The 20,648-nt window shown below is 44.3% G+C and overlaps 1 protein-coding gene across 1 annotated transcript in view; it reads left to right on the forward strand.

Annotated features, from left to right (window-relative positions):
- The window catches only part of dph6 (diphthamine biosynthesis 6), a 61,975-nt gene extending 41,432 nt beyond the window's left edge, over window positions 1-20,543 (forward strand). The window contains exons 13-15 of the mRNA XM_035168603.2: window positions 5,647-5,895; window positions 12,032-12,416; window positions 16,953-20,543. Of these exons, the coding sequence (XP_035024494.1) occupies window positions 5,647-5,895; window positions 12,032-12,416; window positions 16,953-17,071 (753 nt within the window). The 3' untranslated portion in view covers window positions 17,072-20,543. The remainder of the gene's footprint in view (window positions 1-5,646; window positions 5,896-12,031; window positions 12,417-16,952) is intronic.
- Window positions 20,544-20,648: the final 105 nt, after the last annotated feature.

A 20,648-nucleotide genomic window follows, 5' to 3' on the forward strand; every position in this document is an offset into this window, starting at 1 on the left:
CTTAAAATATACAGTAAATACTTAACCAACTCGTACAATAGTCAAAACACAAACACAAAATATAAAAATCACGCAGTTCTTCTCTCATGCATTTGTAAAGAGCGTATGAATGAGTGACTGACAGTGAATGACTGCAGAAGTGGCTGAATAGATTAAGGACCATATAAATCATAAAGAGTCGGTGATTAACACTGACTGGGAAAGTGACACAAAGAGACTGCGTGAGTGAATGACCAAGGAAGACTTAGTCAGTATCTGAAATGAATGTAGCTACGGCTGCTGTCTGAACTCCAGAGATTATCCGCACTTTCTCCGGAGGACGTGAATATGTGACACCAAATGTCCGAGTGAGAGCATTCGGATTATCCGCGGACTTTCCCTGCCTGGCCGGAGAATCCCATGTGAGAACAAAGCGGTGTCGTACGCGTTCGAAGACACAGACGAAGATGTCAAGGAAGTTTTCGGCGATGAGAGCAGGCGCCGGCGTCTGTGTGTTGTCAAGAAAATCACGTGATATCCGCAGCACAATTAATAGAGTTTCTAGAGATTTCAGATGATTATCTCGTAATGTGACTACCGCTACTACACTGCTGACGTCTGCTAACTAGCCAATAAGAATGCTGAAGGAAAATGTTGTACTGATCAGTGTGACACTGTCATCAAATGTTTTTACGTTCAGCAGATGTATGAAGTACGCCGATGATCTTTTACTCTCATATATTGACTTGTGCTGCAGCCTGCGATTCAGTAGGTCATCGCATTGACCAAGTACATTCGATCTGTGTTGCCCTGTGTGGCTTGTGACTTATAAGACCCTGAAATCTCATAGTCTGTATGTAAGGACTCTTAGTTCTTTAGAGAACTCGACACAGGTTTTGACTGATGATGTCTGTTACCAGCTCACATTCCCCATCAGACTTGGTGTCTCTCTCAGGCTTCAACCCAGTGAACAGTGCAAATGCTTTTGGTTCAATTTTATGTTCTTCCATTAATATCCCTATCCTTAACTACATTGAGTGTAGTTGATGATAAATTCTAGTATCTTCTGATATTTGACACATTGTCACCTGTAAATTTACTAATGAATGAATGTCCCAAATGTCAGAAGAGGTTTCTAAACAAGCTCCAGCATTTAAATGTTATGAACAGCAGGTATGTGAGCTCAAATAACACAAAGTCCTCGACGCTGCCGTGAACACACAGTAACAGCTGAGGGATGTGAGCATCTCACCTTGTGAATGGATTCCAGGGTGTTTACAGCATTGTCTTGGTTCTGAAGATTGAAGGGGCAGTAAGAAGAAAAGACGGCATCAAGCCCGGACTGAAAAACTGTCTGGACGCCCTCTCAAGTGACGTGCCCCTCAAGGCTGATCATGCAGCTGTGATTACAGCTTCCTGGTGATTCACCTGAAACATGACAAAGAAAATCCATCTCGGTGTTGACACTTGTTATGAATTGCCGTTGTCACATTCAACGTAATGCAAGGAGACTCTTTCACAGAGGAGAGTTTTGCATCTTACCTTTGGCACCACATGGCCCGTTTCAAATACTGTAAATCCCGGTCCACACTGCCTGTGTGAGAGACGCGTGGTACTGGTGCCTTGGATCTGCTGCGTGTATTTCCTCAATTAAATGTCGGGCTATGCACTCAACTTAAAGCCAGCACACTACGGGTTGAAGCCTAGCATCTAACAGTCCTGTGCTAACCATCAAAACCTTGTTATAACAAATGAATGGATTCAGTTAACAGAAAATGCTTTTACTTTGAAACAGGTACAGGAAGTGTTGCAAATATGTATGTTGTGACATATTCAACAGACCTCGAATCTCTAGGAGAGAAGCAAAGTAAAGATTCGTCACATAAGTCGACATTTTGATGTAATTTAAGAGCAGTTTGAGACCATGTAGGAACATCACCACGGAAGGACATATCACAAATACTAATTACATTTTGGATGGAATTACCCGCCCTGATACTGTACGGCCATTATCCCTTTAGCTTAGTTACATGTGTCCTTGCATACGGGAAAAGTTACACCATATTAATCCAACCTTTTTTACAGGCTTTGTATTATCATTTTCCTGTTTAAATTATGCATGAGGTCTCAATGGGGAGAAATGTGACCATTAGCATATCTGATAGGACCGCTGGAGCAGTCTCCACCTCTCTCTGTCCTTGGAACCGGGCAGAAAAACCTGACTGTTCGTCAATACCAGGTCACTTTATCCCGGCTTCGCCCAGTTCATGTGTACCGTTGGAAAGCTCGGCTAATGACACTTGGAGACGTCCTCAACGCGATGGGGGCCCAGAGGGCTCCAACACCAATGTGAATATAGTCTAGCACTGTCTGGTCATCTCTGGGAGCTCTTTGACAAAAAAATGCAATTAGAAACACCTCAGACACACCAGCCTGAAATGAGACACCGTTAAGGGCTGGAAGCGGACACAGGCAGGCGCTTCCTGAGTACATTTACATATATGTTACTGTCTGCAGCTCTCGGAGATGGACAGAGAATGTCTTTGAGGTTGGTGACCTTTTGGTATGTCATTGGGTTTATTAGAGAAATGATGGTGTTTTAGCCATGAAATAAAGGTCGATAAAGCATAAAGGCGAGAACCAGCGTAGTTAATATAAAAATAGAACGGCTGATTGGAAGTGCGTTTGGCTGAGGGGCCTGTTAAAAGATTATTTTGATGTTGCTGTCAAAGTCGATTTTTATTGTTAAGACTCACTATTATTGTTTATTGTGTCTCCATGGTGATGCCTATCATGGATCTCGTAGAGCAAGAGATTGTTGTTCACAGTTTTCATGTTTAGAGTAATGATTTTATTTTGAAAGAAGAAAAATGAAATCTGACACGTGGAAAGAAAGGATGAAAAACAAACAAACTTTGGAGCCACTGACTGTTCTGACATCATCTCGACAACATAACTCAAATATCAAATATTGATATTGAGGTATAGCTCCATCATCATCATCATCATGCTTGCACACCCACTGTGTTTCCTCTGATAAAAACTGAAGCAGGATATAATTAAAACAGTAAATTTTTTTGCCTTAACGGTCTATTTATAAAAGATGAAATATCTAAAAAAGCCTTTGAATTATGCCAGCAAATATCAAATATTATTAAGAAACAGAAGAACAGTAATAAACCAACATGGACGTGCATTATTGATTCAACGTGAGCACTGTAAGACGGCGCTTCTTCCCTTCTCTCTGTGGGCCGTTTAGACTGCTAAGGTTAGCATTTGAAAAATACTTACCTTGTTATAGAAAGTTTAATGTCATACGCAGTTGTTTGACCCTTATGAATATTAAAGGATCTCATCTCCCGCCTATTAAAAATGCATGTGGCATTGTGGTTGTTGATCACGTTTAGAACGCCCATGCAAATTGGACTGTCTTTCCTGTCAAAGCCAAAGATGAATAATGTAGTTGTGTTGTATATTCAGGGACACACCATTGACAGTCAATTAACAAGTTTGATTGGTGTGTGAACTCATTCTTTTGAACTGTTAATTTTATGTAAATAGTATTCGCTCTGCCTTCGCCACTGTCTCCCCCCCCCCCCATCCAGGTTCACTACAGAAAGATGTGCCCCCACTGCCGCAAACCCCCAAATCCCCAATTCCACCTCCCACTAAGAGTAACCAGAGTGGGATCCTTAATAATTGATCATCACACACCTGCTTGGTGGAAGCTATGGGAGTCTGCCTTTAACAGTCAAGGGGGCCCCCACGCGAGCCCCTTTTGATATTCAAATCGACAAATGGTAGCCGACCTTTATGAATTCAAAATGGAGCTCGGGCTTTTCATTGGGACAAGCTTGTTAAAGGATTATGGCCCTCCGTCCAACCTGATGGAGCTCTTCTTTGTTGGAGTGGATATGATGGCATTTGAAGGCTCGTAAATGAAATGCCAATGACAATTTGTTGTTGATGTGTGGGAATCTGGCTTTTATGTGAGGCAGACGTAGTAACACAGGCTCTCGGGCTGATCCCGCTCGCAGGTAAATGATGCGGTGATTGATCCGTACTGGTTGAAAGCAGCGAGGGCCTTATCCCCTGCCTTTCGTCCTCTTCACTCACTCGTACCCCTCTTGCTCGTCCTCACTTCGTCTCTCGTCTCCCGCGCTGTCCCGGCAAGTTGGCGCAGCAGAGATGGAAGCTGACAATTTGTCACAGTTGACAAGTGAACCCAGGAGCTGGGGGATCATTGCAAACCCATCTGATTAAACATCCATCTGAAATAACCACGTCCACCATGTCCTCCCTCTAGCACTGTGTAGCTAGCACCTTGTTCTTCTTTACTGTCCCATCAGAAAGAGATTTAACACACTTCAACTATCCTGTATTTACTACCTATTTTGAAGAAGTTGTGTCATATCAGAGTTTGTATATAAAGATGGACGACCTTATGGCTCCACAAAAGCAAAGCCAAAGTGTCTCTTGATTGCCCCCTGGTGGGTGGCCGTCTGACATATGTCCAAGTTCTCAAGGAGGGTATGTTTTCACCCCTGTCCATTTGTTTCTTGGAAAAATGTCACTAAAACTACTGGACTGATTACCACGAAACTTATGTGGCAAAAGAACCCATTTTTGTTTGGTGCTGATCCAGGAACTTCTTTGTTGAGAGCCCTTCTGTGCAGGCTTCTGATGATGTCATCAGTGCAAGATGGCAGCGATTGTAACCAGGATATTTTGGCTTCAGTTCTGGACAGTGGGAGGAAATGGAAACGTGTCGTCCGTTTGTATATGCAGTCGATTCCTGCCACCATCTGTGTAGGTTTTAATGAGACACATTGTTTGATATTAGTGCGCAAAGAGGTTTGGTTTAGAGCCTAATCTTAACTAATACCTGTATTCTACTTTAACCCTGGTAACCTCAATGTGAAACATGATACCCTAAGCTGTGTCTTTGCTAATTAGCAAAGTATCATGTCTCGGGCCAAGTATCAATTGATTGAGACCTCCATGATCCTCCCTTGACATCTGCATGAGGTCCAGGATCCCTGCGTTGGCCAGCGATTGTCAACATGTCACCAGCATCTGTTTGCATTGACCAGCAGCTAGTGTCCGGCACTAATACCCTCCAGCCTCAAAGGGTCTCTAAAGACCTGACCTCCTTAATGTCACACCTCATCCCAAGTCGCCTCTCTGCATTAAACAGATAGATTTTCTTTTTTCAAGACACTCGAGGTATTTAACAGAGAATTGAGCCTATTATCACATAGTTAATTATGCTCGTAAATAACATTGGTGCCACGGAGATGCAGTGGCAGGCTTCTAGTGGAATACCTGCTCGCTTTATAACTGTGAAATGCAAATTGTTGGTGATAAGATGCTGAAAAACAGGAGAGGTGGAACTTGTTAATTAATGCACTGCTACTTAAACGTATGATTTTAATTAATGTTAATTTGATTATAACACCTCGCTGATGAATATTGTCCTTTATTTTATTAATTAAACAAAATTAGGATCTTGACGGCTAATTTTCTGATTGAATAGCAACTCAATGTTCAAATTTATAATTGTCTACTTTATATAAGAGGGTAGTTCTAAAACAAATTTAATTGAAATTAAATGAAACAAAAATCAGTCTCAACGCTGTTGTTTTCCCTCTGTGTTCTTTTCTCCAGGTAGATGAGTCAGTTTTCTGTGCAGGCCAGATTGCCTTGGTCCCCTGTACCCTGCAGCTGATGAAGGCCGGCACCAGGGGGCAGGCCCACTTGTCCTTCAGCCATGTGAAGAAGGTTCTGGAGGCTGTGATCAGCAGCTTGACTCTGGCTCATGTCGTCCAGGCTCACTGCTACACCACGAGACATCAAGACATCCCCGTCGTCAGAGCTGTTTGGGAGAGCATGCTGACGGCCGCAGAGGAAGAGCAGGTCAGCCCGTGTGCAGTGAGATTTCTGTTTAATGAAAAATGTGCCAGTCGTTAAGGAGAAGAGCTCCGTCTGGCTGATTTATTATAGATGCAGAAGAAATATTGATCATACTCATAATACGATATTACACCCACATAGGAGGAACACATGTTTAATGGATTAAAAGACAGTGAGATCCTTGCTTCAATGAATAAGTAAAAGAGGAGAAACTCATATGTATCTAAGTTTTTCAGAGAGGCCCTTTCAGATTTGTGTTGTTGTGAAATAAGCGAAAGTTCCTTGCCCCCTCTCTTCCCCTCGAGACTCGAGCCGCAGCGACTGATATTTACCAGCGAGTGCGCTCATGAAAAGTTGATGATGTGGGAAACGCTGGTGTCTTTGATAATGTGGAGCTCGGCACAGAAGCAGATGTCTTCCTCAGAGCCTCCCTAATCCTTTGCCCCCACACACCGTTTTGGAGCTCCGTTCAACTCTCCGAGCAGCTTATCCCCCTCTCCACCCCTCTTTCCTGCCACCCTCCCTCCATCCTTCCCTCCACTCCGCCGCCCCAGCTTACAACCCCTGCCTCCACACGTCTAACGGGGGCACCAGTCTCCCCTGGCAGCCCTTCTCCTCCCACAATAATCTGTCTCGCCATGGGAGCAGGGCCTCAGGGAAAAACGTCAGGAGCCCACCTCCAACATGTGGCTCTGTGCGCTTGGTGAGCGGTGTTAAAGACTGCGGAGTGGATGTCAACTTTGTGTCACTTCCTCAAAAGTAAAGCAGTGCATGGAAAATCTAAATGTATAATATTAATGCCAGAAATCATATTTTCTAAACCTTTTAAATGTTCATTCCAAAATTCCACTTTAAATACATTCAGTGTGTTTCAGTCAGGAGCTGGTAACTATTTGTGAATTTATATGACACACTTTTTTTTACGTCTGCAATGGAGGTTATGTTTTCATTTGTTCTCATTTGCTTATCTGTTTGTAAGTTAGCAGGATAAAACTGAAAACACTCAACCGATTTCTACGTAATTTGGTGGAAGTGTGTGGTTACAGCAAAGGAATTTAAAATCTTGGAGCAGATGCGGATCAATGGGTGGCTCCAGGAATTTTTCTTTCGATTTCTTAAACATGGCGAGATAAGGCGTTAAGGTATGCGCTCTCCAAGTGCCCTTCTAGTTTTGAAGTGCTGAAAGCGTAGTATCAATTTAGCATGTAGATTGGGTTGTTTGGATAACAGGCCTAACTAGAGGCAAAGCTTTGGGTCAGAGGTCACTGAAGGTGGACAGCATCGCCCATCTGCTGTGCTTCCACGTGGGGTTTCAGAAGAAGCAACACTACTCATTTGCATAACCCAGGATTTCTATGGGGAGACCATGTCTAATTTCCGAAAGACTTCCAGATTGAGTTTAGGTGCTGGGTGACGAACCCAACCTCACTTTGACTTAATTAGATAAATTGTCTTGGTCTGCCTTCCAAGCTCAGCTGTCAAAACGTGCCCCTCTCTTTCCCTTCAGATGCAGATGCACAGGTAAAGATAGGGAGAGAGCAGCTGTGGCGAGTGTTTTATCCTAAACATGGTGAGATGCTCTCAGCCGGGGGCGGGGGGGATTATCCACAGCACCGGTGCTCATCTGAACTGACTGTAATTACGATCTTTAACTCGGGTCAAACACTGGTAACAAAACTCCCACAGAGAACAGTTAGAACATAGTTTCCACCTGTTGTTCCACCTTCATTTACAAGCAGCTTTATGTGGGGATCCATTCAAACACACAGCCGACGCAAATTTACTCTCCGAGTTAGTAACGTAATAGTTCATAATGAAGTCTTTTTCAGAAATGAAGCTGCAGAGAAATGCATGAAAAATAGGGCAGAGTTCACAAAATGTAAATACACTAGAAATTGAATTATGATAGTTGCTACATAATTATCTGTTACGTGTAAATGTAAATATAAAGTGCCAAATTAAACTTTGATATAAACATTATACCATATAGTTTTATTCAATCTTTAAATGTCGCAGTGGTAGTTTAAAGAAGTTAAATGCGTCATATTGAATTTTATTTTGAGTTAGTTGGTTAATTAGTCATTAAACTGCATATTTACACTTGTACTTATTCTTTCTCATTTCATTGTTTGTCCCGAAAGTCTTATTTATTATGTATTATGATCACATTTTGGCTTTTAAAGAAACTATGGCCACAACTTGTAATATCAGGCTCAGTTATTGAAGTTTATTAGTATGACATTTTATATTATGTAGCCTTGCACTCTTACGTACATATAAGTGTCGTACCTGTTGTATTTCCATCCACCAAACGGGTGAAGTGCATTATGACGGAAACACCAGCGCTTAGCCCGTCTGTGAAGCCATGTTGTTGTTGTGCGTTGATAATTTATCTAATCAGGTGGATGAAGAAGCTCGCAGGGTTAATTGGGAGCATACTGGAGTCTCCACAAGTGTGAAATTGCATTTACGGTGCATTAAACCACAAAGAGCCTGTTTGTCTTTGTGTGTGCAAGTGTGTGTGCGACGGGTTTGATGAACATGGAGATGTTGATGTGATAAGTCAATAAATGTTAAACAGACGTCCCTCTGTGTTGCAATAACACGTTCTGAAAAGGTGTCATAGAGGAAAATTATTATTAAGCGTGCTACATTTTTATAATGTGTGAAAAGTTTTTATTTGGATCTGCACCAAATTTCACACACTTGTGATTTTAAGTCCACTTAACATCTCTGTTTTTTCATCAAAATCCATTAATTGTTTTTGAGAAATTAACAGAAATGTTGAAAAACGCCACATTTTACAATGTTAAAGACAGTAAAAAAAAAAATCCTTGATCCGCCCCCCTGATTCAGATCCACGCCAAATGTTGGATCAGAAAGTTATGTTTCTATTTTCATTATTGCGTCCGTTGTTCGTTGAAAACCCAGCTGCTCGCGGTGAATCCTGTGGAGGATCTTGGGACTTGCCCCAGGAAAGACCATAGAAAGTCCGGAGGCTCTTACTCAGATACAGCCCCTCCGGAGAATGTCCGGAAGTTCTCTGGAGTTCAGTGTGTGTGGCTGAAAGCAGCTAAAGTGATCAATAATTCTTTGATCTGCACCAACATTTTATGGGGATCTTTATTGGACCATGTCCCGTCCTTCAACCAAGTTTCGTGGAAATCCGTTCAGTAGTTTCTGCGTAATCCTGCTGACAAACAAACAAATGGACAAGGGTGGAAACATCTTTGCAGCGGTAATGAAATTGCAGTGTGGAGAGTTTCTCCCCTGAATACCACAGTAAAACCGTCTCGTCATTATTTCTCTCCTGCTTACTTCGGACTTTTTGAAGCTATCTTGGCCTCTGCCATGTTTTTTTAATGGCCTCATTCTTAAACTTTTCCTCACCCCGCGGACTCGACCCTGTGTGATTCATTTACACAAACAATCTGATGAGCTTCAGAGTGGAATCTGGAGAAAGGAGAGTGAATGGGAGGGGATATTACGGCAGGCTGACAGCACTACAGTAAGTGCTGAGACATAGAGCCACATGCTGGAGGTGTCCCGCTGGGCAGGAAATGTAGGGGAACTGGCTAAGCAGCGCAGTCCCATCAGCTCCCCGCTGTTCCTCGCCTTTACACCACTTCCTTATTACCGTGTTTACCGTTCGGCTTTTACGCCTCTCAGCCATCCTGCCCCTGCCGCACGCTCCGGGCGCATGGGCGCGAGTGAGAGGGAGGAAAGTGGGGAGAAAGAAAACAAACATAAGAAGAGGCAGGTCACACCCCATCAGCGTGGAGAGCTGAGCCAAGCAGATTTAGACTTCATGCGTTTACCTGCTGCCTGCGGAGTGAGAAAGCACTGGAAGAACGGCTGCACGCCCTGCAACTGAGGGGAAATGGAGTAATGAGATGGATTGTGTTAAGTGGTTGCACACACACACACACACACACACTCACACACTCCCATTGCCACCCTCCTGCCCTGTGAACTTGCCACTCCAGCACTAAGCTCCACCATATATCAAAGTTTGTGTTTTATTGGCTTAATTTAACAAATGATTTCTGGTCAGGATATCAGCCAGCGTTTCCCCCCTCTCTTTCTACTGGCAGGGAAACACTGTGATGGAGCTCTGACCACAGTGTGAATGCTTTCAGACATGCACTGAACTCCAGATAATCTCCTGAAATTATCTGGAGGGGCCGTATATGACAACGCAAATTCTGGCCAGGAAAACAAATGTCCAGTGACAACCATGTGAAAATACAGCAGGATCATGTCTGAAGAATCCAGACATGACGCAAAACTGTAAAATACTCAAAGAAAACACAAATATCTGAGGATGAAAAAGGGGAAGCATACATTTAGAAGACAGAGATGAAGTTGGAAAGCCGACGAGATTCGACAACTTCTGGTGAGAAATGCAGCATAATTCATGCCTCCTGCGTGCACTACTCAGGCGCCACCTTTCCTCTGAACACTCCGGATCCAATTTTTCCCGAAATTTTCATGAGATCGTGTCTGAAAACAGCAGAAATACACACACACACACACACACACACACACACACACACACACACACACAAGCACACACGCGCAAGCACACACACACAAGCACACACGCAACAATGCACCTTTGGCAGATTCAGCTGCACAGAACTGCTGAACAAACTTCCCCACCTAATGTAACATCTTGGTGCAGACATTAATAAAGAAACAAACAGATACTGATGTAACCTTGTCCGACAGCTCTGACAAAAAACTCAGCAACTGTGCTGTGAGAAGAAAGTCCTGCCAGAGGCTGGAGCAGAGTGCTGAATCCCCTGATCTCCTTGCGGACAGCCGGCCGGGTACAGTACCTCGGCACCCAGGGCCTGCAGGGTGGCCTTTAAGCCTGGCTGAGCAAGGCCCCCTGTCCTGTCACTTCTCTCCCCCAGTTCCCGCTCTCTGCTCCATGTTCAATCACTATTGACAAGTGCACGAGCAGTTCCCTCCAGGAGAATTCCCCCAGCCAGCGCCAGAAGTGCTAATATAACATTTATCAAAGCATCGGACACGTATGTGTGCTGTCACTTTGTCTGACATGCTAAGAGGTCCGCGCCGACACGGCTATTGTTCTCCGCTCCCGTGATTGTTATTGTTGATCACCGGCAGCTCGGCGCTCTTCAGAATCAGCAGAGTAAAGAAATCTCAACCTTAAAGCCCTGCACTCGTACACATTCAGGGCCCCTTTTTTCCACTCTCCAAGGCAAGAGGTTAGCTGCTGATACACAATTAAGCGTTTGCTCAAGTTTAATCTGATGGTAAGTGTTGCTCCAGCGAGTCTGGCCGACTGGGACGCGGCGAGCCGTCAGTTGAAGGGACAAAGAGGCCGTCATCCGCTCTTGTCAATGATTTCTCTCTCTTTTTTGTGAGTGAATATCAAAATAAAATGCAAGTAACCTGTTATTATTCTGCACTTACGAAGTGGGGTGTAAGTGGATGAAAATTGATCCAGCCGACTGAAAAGGGGGTTAAGTGTGTTTGCCCTATCGACTCCAACCGAAACGATGGTTATATAAAACACTCATTTCTCTCCCATTAGCAGATGAAGCCACAACCAAGTATTATTAGAGGGCCACATTGTAGCACTGCTCCAAGACATTTTGTTACTGCTAATGGCCCCTCGGTCCGGAGGAGGAGGAGAAAAGAATAACGAGAATTTCTTGGCTCTGTAGATAAAAATCGAGACGGTTTTCTACTAAACATGTATGTGGCGAAGCTGCCATAGCAGGTTGTGAGTGATCTTCTCCGAGAGGTGAGGAGTCATCTTAAATGGGACCTGTCATGTCAGCAAATGCAGCTCGAAGCGGACGAGCGGCTGTGAGCATTATGGATTCTCTCAGGATTGTTTGTACACTATCATTAGCAAGGGTCACCTCCCAATCTCCAGTTAATTGATAGCCTGTCAGTCTGCGGAGTGAAAAGTCCGTCTTAGTGCAGCGTGGCAGAATTTGTTTGACGTGTTTTTACGATAATGTTGATGGAGGAGCGTCTGTGGTCAGAATGGATCTCAGCAGGAGGGCCATACGTTTGATTGTAGTGTGCGACTCGTGTGTGTGTGTGTGTATATAATTTACCAGCCAGTTCATTTGAATACCATCTGTGTGCATTGCAGGACTTGTTGTGGCAACCTGACATCAAACCTGGTCTACTGGTCGCCGTGGTACCTGCCTTGCCCAAGGGTGCAGCCGTTGAGCTTCACGTAACCGCCGTCCAGGATGATTACACCAAGAGGACTTCCTGTCACATGACTGCGAAGGTGGCCTGCGGGTCCATAGAGTGCTGCACCGTAATGTCCGCCGACAAGTGCAGCGCGTCACTTTCCCTCTCCCTGGCCGTGCCCGCTGATGACCCGGAGGTCAAGGACGTGCAGGATGTAACGGAAGCAGTCGCCGTCACGTTCAAGAAAGCCATGAAGAAGATGGATGCTGAGCTGGTGCCACTGTGCGCCCGCGTGTTTTACAAGCGCGGCCACTCACTGGCACAGCAGATTGTTAAAGGTACGTCAGCGTATCTCACTCAAGACACTACACACAAGCCTTTTAAAACCGGTCAAATATTTACACGCATTAAGAGGATTTATCCTAAATAAGCTGTTACACTTCTGAGGCGCACCGCTCTTGTGAAGTGAGGCCTCCCGTCGCTGCATTAATGAAAACAAAGTGACAGCCCGTCTCTCTTTGCACTCTCCTTTCAAAGAAAGTTTGAGCTGAGGCTGGTTAAGTAAACTCCAGAAAGTATTCCAGAAAGCAGCCTCTCCAGAGGATATCCGCCGCTTCCTGTGTTTAATTATTGTAAGTCATTTTGTTGTGTCTGCACTGTGTACAGTAACCCAAGCAGCTGGCGGTCTTTTGTCATCATTACACTTTTATACGCCACCATCTACTGCTCCCAGGTTTCTAGGTTCCCACCAAGACATATGTGCGGCGGAATTTGTTTTATCCTGAGAGATGTTCTCTCCGAGGGAGAAAGGGGGCGACGAGCACATCGATCACACGAGCTCACTTGTCAAATCACCACCGGAGCAGTCAATTAACATTTTTGAATCCGTGCCAAACTAGCCATCTTACTGTCATTTTTAGCTTCGACGCAACTCATCTTATGGAGGACATGAAATTAGGGTTAACTGTGATGAATGTTAAGAATATGCGTTGATGTGTGCGACAGAACGGCGCTATTTGTTGTGTTGCCTGAATATATATAATTTTTATTGAGCATTGTTTCATGATATATATACGATGCTTGTCATTTATTTCGTCTGTCATTATCTAAAATGGAAGAGTTCACCGTGAGGGGAAACTATTATTAAAATATCTCAAATGTACATTTTAAATAAGAGATTCTCGTATGAATAATATAATGTTTTTTTTTAAATAGAAGCCTATTATTCTGTCGATGGCTCATTGGTTTTCTGGAGCACAGTCAACCTAGATCTTTACCCTTGACATGTATGTGTCGTTGATTATAGGCTGCACTGGCTACTTCCCTAAAACCATTTACTGACTCATCATCGAGCTGGAATCTGTTACCTTACTCTGCACGCACAGCCGGGCCCTGGAAGCCCCCCCCACGGGCTTCTTCATGGGTCACAGCCTCTGCTCATTGGGTGATGAATCCAAAAAGTCAAAGGAAGAAAAGTAACACCTCTGGCGCTCAGCCTGGCAACTGCTGCTGTCAGCGGGCAGACAGACAACAACGCCGGAGCAGAATGTGACTGAACAACCCCCTCCTCCGGTTACTTGCGTCAGGATTTACAGCTGAAAGACATGACATATGCTCCAAATGAAACCTTTAAACATCTTGTCTCAACCTGTTACTTACGATAGAAAGGTTCTCTCAAAGATAGGCCCCGCGCAGCTCCACCAAAACCAGCAGAAACAAGCTGGTGTGAGCACAACAGTGAAGGGTTTTCACATGCGTGGCACTGTTACAATAGAATAGTGTGATGGGAGTAATGGTTTCTACAAACTGAAACTCTGTACAAATTGTGATATCACTGTTGACGTCACTCATGGTAACAGCAAGTGCAGTTATAAATAAATGGGCGGGTTGAGGGTAGAGGTGTGGAGACCTTCTCACAAATAATACTTGGTTGACACTGCCATGTTCGAAGTCAATCAGATGGGCGATAGTCGAGAAAATATAAAAGTGACAGACAGACAGAGTTATTAGTGGGATTAGTGGGGTTTGCAAACAAGTTGCTCATTTACACATTCAGTAAGTATGGAGCAATATTTACATGAACAAATAAAATATATGGTTACAACCAAATGCTCCATAATGGTAATTTGACAGTTGCTGTTTGGTGCTGGGCAGGAAGTGAAGCAAAACCAAAACAATAAACCAAAAGACACTAAACCTCTTAAGAGCTGAGGGGAATTGCAAAGTCATATAATGAGTCATATAATAAATCTCTATAGTTATATTTCTTGTTGGCGTTAATATTAGGTTATTGATAAAAAGCTGCTTTGAGGAAACTCTGTGGCTCCTCCTCCACACACTCAGCCCCTCCCCCTCTGTTTTCATTGTCCTACGATTACATGAATGATCTTCATGAGCAGTTTCTAATTAAATCCTTGTTTACCGGTTAATTTGACCAGTTTGGTCAAATTAAGTCAGTGTAGCACGTATAAAAAGCACTGGCTCTGGGCCTCGGCCACTGCTTAAAAGCCCCATAAGCCCAGCAGGCATCAGCTATGCCACTCCCCCTTTATACCACAGCCTTCACTGACAGTGATACCCCTTCTTCAATTCACTTAGGCTTATAATATATATGTAATAATTAGTTTTTAAAAAAGCTGTTGGCATTGTGGGGATTTGTATTGGTTTAGTTTTAAAAACACAGAGATTTACCAGCAGCCCTTTCAGCTCCCTGTGTTTTCTCCGTGAAGCAGAATAATGGCCGGTCCTCTTGGGTAGATGGTTTAGTTCCATCCCATTGCTAATGTGATGGCTTTTGAATCTTCCTGCCTGGGCCTCTCAATGGGGCTCCCCGTGCGGGGGGGCTGTGAGACCAGGGGACGGGGGTGAGTGATGGGAAGCGCTCATACGATTTTTTTTGTGTTACTTTAAAGAAGAATTTCTAGGGATTGGGGCAAAGCGGTCTGTGTAATTACTCGCTTATAACTCATAAAAAAACACAGAATAGCATGCTCGCTGGAATCACCTTCACCCCCTCTCGTGTCTTTCACCCATGTACAAACAGGCCTGTCTGTCTACGCACACACAGACAGAGATCTCACATGGAGAGCACAGTTATGTCCTATCTGTTCGTACAAAGATTAAAACGTCCCGACTTAAAACGGACTCAGTGCGAAAGGTGCGATAAAGGGAGCGTTTCTTCTTCTAATACAACCACCCCTCTCGTCTGTGATTTCTCCGGCTCGTTGTGTTGTCAGCGAGCCTTCTCCAGAGGATCCCGCTTCCCAGGGTGCATCACATGCTCTGATAACACATATTTAGGCTTTAATGCCCTCTAAAATTTCCCTGTGTTCAGTGGGAGCGTTTTAAGCTGTAGTGCATATTAGCTAATTAGGGTGTGTGGGCTCTTTGTGAGGATGGTTGTCATGCTGCGTGCGCTTCGAATGAAAGAGAATGAGGCTTATTAAATAGAACTGAATTGCTCATGAAACCTCTGTCCTGGTTTTGCTTCTCTACAAGTTCACACAGATGTCAGACAGCAGCAGTGCAGCACCGGTAGATGTTATTAAAAGACCTAGAGACTGTGTTTGACTTCTCAGACTCTAGACAACTGGTCCAGATTTTCATTTCTACACATTGAATATCAGACAGATGTCACTGTGAATGTCAAGAGATTGATGTTTCTGATAGTGTGAGCACAATATCCTGTGTAGACTATTGCTATATACAGCAATATCTATTGTAACGCAATAAATAATGATATATTGTGTCGTTACCCATGTATCGTGATGTATCCTATGGCGTAACCGCAAAAGCCACAGCTGCAAAAACTACACAATGGAAACACAACCACAACGGAAGTGAGCAACAATTGATGTTGACAATGAAACGAGCAGAGTCAGTTACTGCGGTCAAGTGAATCGTCTTTTATGAAAACCCCGTCCAGCCAGGTGCCGTTTAAAATGTGGTGCTTGTCTATTTGAGGAGTTACGGTACAGGTGCTTGGAGCAAACACCAGTACCGTGTGGTGTCGTCACTTTTGCATTTGCCGCCTTATCTCACCAACACACTTATGCTCTCCCAGATGTGTAACTCTGTTCCGGCCATGTTGGATCACGTTGACCACGCCCGAGCCCCCCGTCCCAACATGCTGTTAGATCAGAAGAAATGAGGGAGGACAGTCAACCATGAGACAGGAACACTTGTGACCAATTAGCTCGCGGAGCAGAAGAGGGAAGAGGCAGTATCCCAGCGGGCTGCTGCTAAATAGACGGGCTGTCATCAGGACTGGGCTCTGAGACGCTCAATGGATTCTCACATGCCTGTCCACTGTCCATCTGTAGTCCGGCCACACACACACACACACACACTCACCACACTCACACTCACTAACAACATCTCTCAGCTCCTGTACACCCGAGCAGTACTCCCAACACAGCTTCGTAACATCCCACCACAACAGGAGCAGAGGATCCATTCCACTAGACCCCCCCCCCCTTCCCCAACAAGCTGCTGCTCAGTTGTCCAAAGGGCATGCCATGGTTGCCCCCCACCCCCACCCCTTCCCTTTGCGTCGGTGTGTTTGCTTGTATGTATGTTCAAGTTTGGGAGGGGTAGCTTAGAGTTCAGTCCTTGCTGACCATATGTCTGCGCTGCAGGAGGTTGAAATGGGGGTGGGGGGGTGGGGGATTGCAATCTGCCATGGATGTAAGAATGCCAATCATTTGTAAACAGGCCCATGTTCCCCAGTCGAAGGGTTAAGTGCAGCCTCCGTCCTGGGACTGCCCCGGTGGGACGGCTATTTGAGATCCTCCAGTTTAAATTCTCACGAAACTAACGACTTGTTCTTCTTTTACCCCCACCCCCCACTTCCCTCTTGAACCTCTACCCGCCAGGACTTGAAGAAAGTTTAAGACGCTCCCTGGAAGGGTCCAGTCCGTCAGTGGCCCTGGTTCCAGTCCTGGACTTGCCCGGCTCCCAGATCCTCCACCTGTCCTGCTGGCTCAGTTTATAGAAACACAGCCAGTGTCAACAGCCGGACTCCGGTCATCCACAGCACTGGAATTCAGCGGGTCGTTTGTGGAGGAGCCGCTCTGACAGCCCGACACCTAATGACTTACTGCCGCCGATGGTCCCGTTTGTAAGTCACTTAAAACCGGGACCATCAGCGACTGTGGAAAAGAAAATAAACGACCTGCAGAACTGCTCATTAATATTGAATGTTCATCAGCGCCGGCCGTCGAAATGCAAAGCTCCGTCTCCAAGTGGTTTTGTCGGTGTGCGGTTTCGAGGAAGTGTTTATTCCACTTCACACCACCAGAACTTTGGCCGTTAATCCTCGGTGTCCTCGGCTGGAGCTGTTGGCCTGCAAGCAGCTGTTGCTCTGCCCGCGGAGATGAGACTTGTGGAACTTCTAGCAACCCAAGCCTGCATGCCAGCGGACAAGAGAGCACAGTCTACAAACGGAGACAGTAGCAGCGTCTCATTCCACGAGGCGATAAACTCTATCCCCCCTGAATCCTACTGTTTCTGGTGGAATTTCTCTTAGCACGCTAACTAACACCCCTCATAAAGGCCCAGCGCCACCATTGACACCATCTGTTCAGTTGTAAACCTATAGATTTACTGTGTGTCTGGTGTGTAGCCGTGTGTAATGTGTGTGGATGAGTGGGGGGCTGTGTTTCTGTGCTCTCATGGTCCATGGGATTCAAGGTGTGTTATTATTGTGTAATGGGCAATCAGCACCAAGCACCTGAAAAGATTAAGCCTCTTTATGTTTTGTATTGATTCTAAGGCAGCCTGGTTAATAGGAGAGAGACGCTACCACACACAGCTGCAGGGCACGTGTGTGTGTTTGTGTGTGTGTGTGTGTGTGTGTCAGTGTGACGACGTGGGGAGAAAATAACACCATTAACCATTGCTCCTGGAACATTTCTTTTCTCAAAGATCATGAACCGTATTGACGACCGAGTTGGAATGCATCTTCACTCCGGCTATTCTCTTCCTCGCGCCCGTGATGAAGAGGAGAGACGGTGGAGTGGAGCTATTGATCCTCACCCTCCACAATATTGTTTTGATTGTTGTTATCAAAAATTGAACAATAGAGCCCGAAGATTTTTATTGAGGCTTGAAAAAACACAAACAAGCAATTATTTATGAGGGCGAGCAAACCAATGCCCCATAAATATATACGGTGTGTTAATGTTCACGCACGTGGTTTTAAAAAGTCCCCACCAGGGGGAGATCCAGAATTTCTTTGAATGATGCAGCTGTCGGATCAGTGCTAAGTTATGGGTGTTTTTTTTTTTTTCAACAAAGTACTTTTATTATGTATTTGTATACTTTAATCAAGTAAATAAAAAAACATATATTCCATTCACAACTAGAATGGCACTCAAGGCTCAACAGTCCCTTTAAATCCATTCAAACTGTACCATCGTAAATATCAGTTCCCTTAAGGTGCCTGATTTTTCATTCTCTGGGGAAATTTGTGAAACTGTCAAAAAAAGCAACAACAATAAAATAACTGCAATCATAATATTAAAGGTAGTAGGGGAAAAAAAAGGTTATTCCAGGATGCAGCCCCTGATCCAGATCTGCACCAGTATTTAATGATTCCAGGTTTTGTGGTAACACGTGGAGAGGTTTTTGTGTAATCTCAAAACAAAGAAATGGACAAGGGTGAAAACATGACTTCCTTAGTGGAGGTAAATATTTCCTTATGTTGGAGTAGTTTCGATAAGTGTTTCTTTTTAACGGTGACAGATTTGGCGATGACACACACAACCAACCAAGACGTTTCCTCTAAATAGGTTTTATTTGGCCATTTTCAACAACACTCACATGGTGGTAATCACAAAACTAAAACTCGATGCTCGATGACCACGTGTCGACCACGCTGCGAACACGACACGCTGTCTCTCAGTGGCCATGTTTTCATACAGACGCGGGTAAAGCCACTAGTATGTCCTCACACCCTCATCCCAGCCGGTACGACGGCCCGTGGCAGACACATTTGTTTGTGTCCTCACCGCACCGCCGTGTTTTCTTCACAGAATGAGAAAAGACAGGGTGACATTTGGTTTCCTCACGTGTTTTGTCAAATGTACAGTTTCGACCGAGCTGACCTGCAACCACGCGGCAAACCAACTAGCTGCTGTGGCTAACGTTGTCCTTTGTGTGCAGCGTACCAGCCCGCGGCCCTTGTCATTGTGGCCTTGTACATGGACTTTAAACTCTGCGTTTCCTGCTCCAGGCCAAACCAGGCTGACGTGTGTGTGTGTGTTTGTGTGTGTGACTCGCTCTCCCCACAGCACTGGGCTACAGTATAGGATTCTTTCTCAGGAGCGACCGAGCTGCACAAGACGCCTCCTCACGCTGCCGTCTGTTTGCCTCCATGGCTGCGGTTTGTTTTGTTTTTATGTTTGAGTCATTTTTGTTTCATAATGCATTGATTTATTCTCCTGGCATTTTGTAAACGCATGATTATGCAGTCACTGCTCTGACTTAATTAAACTTGCTCTATCTGCTTGACTGGCAAGCCATCACATGCCATTGAGTGGTGTCTGCTGCCCTCTTGTGGTCAACATAACGATTGCAATTTGAGACTATAGAGCATTTTTTTCCTTATAGCCTGAGAGCCTCATTATCTCAAAGATGACTTTTAAAAATGTCTCAGAGTCAAAATCAATCCAATTCTAAACAGTTCTCAATATTGTCAACTGCTGTCACTTTTTTTTAATCTCCACCCAGAAGGATATGTCTTCACTTTATTGTTGGTTTATTTGTTAACAAGATTACACAAAAACTACTTCACTGATTTCCATCAAACTTAGTGGAGGGATGATGCCTGGGCCTGAAAAGAACACACTAAATGTTGCTGAGGAAACGGCTGGCGGATCCAAGAATTGCATAACAGAGCATTTTTCTTCATTATTGTTAACTTTTCAGAGAATAACCCACAGATTTGATTTTCCATTGTTTGGGATGATGTCTTATGACCGATAAATTGTTTAGGTTATCACACCACGTCCTGTTTTTCCTAAGGACTCAGGACTGTTCAGCCGTGCGTGAGGTAGGTGCTCGGACTATCGTAGTCTGACAGTATTTTGGTACAAAACACCAAACACAGAAGTTGTTCAACACATGTATACATTGCCAACGTCAGACAACACAATCCTCTGACACAGCAAAGGAGAGCAGCTGCACTGACTTCACACTCAGATGTGTTGTGTATCGATTATGAACATGAACATATATTTAATAACACTGGTGAAATATCATCTTCAATACGCCTCAGCCCTGTGGATATTATACTCATTACAATCACTTACATTCATACCCACTCATCAGGGCCTTCTGAGCACATGAACTGTAAATATGTACAGTTAGTCAACATTTTAATATTATACCAGACATTATTTTATAGACTTCACAGCGATGTGCTGATGTACAGTTTATATCTGGTAAAATATACTACTCTACTCACAGTTTTTGTTGTCAATAAAAGGGTGTATATAATATAATCTGAGTCAATAAATTATTTTGTTGCGTAATGAATAACATTGTTTAATACATATGGTTAAATGGAG

Source organism: Hippoglossus stenolepis, chromosome 10 (assembly GCF_022539355.2).
Source record: "Hippoglossus stenolepis isolate QCI-W04-F060 chromosome 10, HSTE1.2, whole genome shotgun sequence".
In the NCBI taxonomy this organism is placed as follows: Eukaryota; Metazoa; Chordata; class Actinopteri; order Pleuronectiformes; family Pleuronectidae; genus Hippoglossus; species Hippoglossus stenolepis.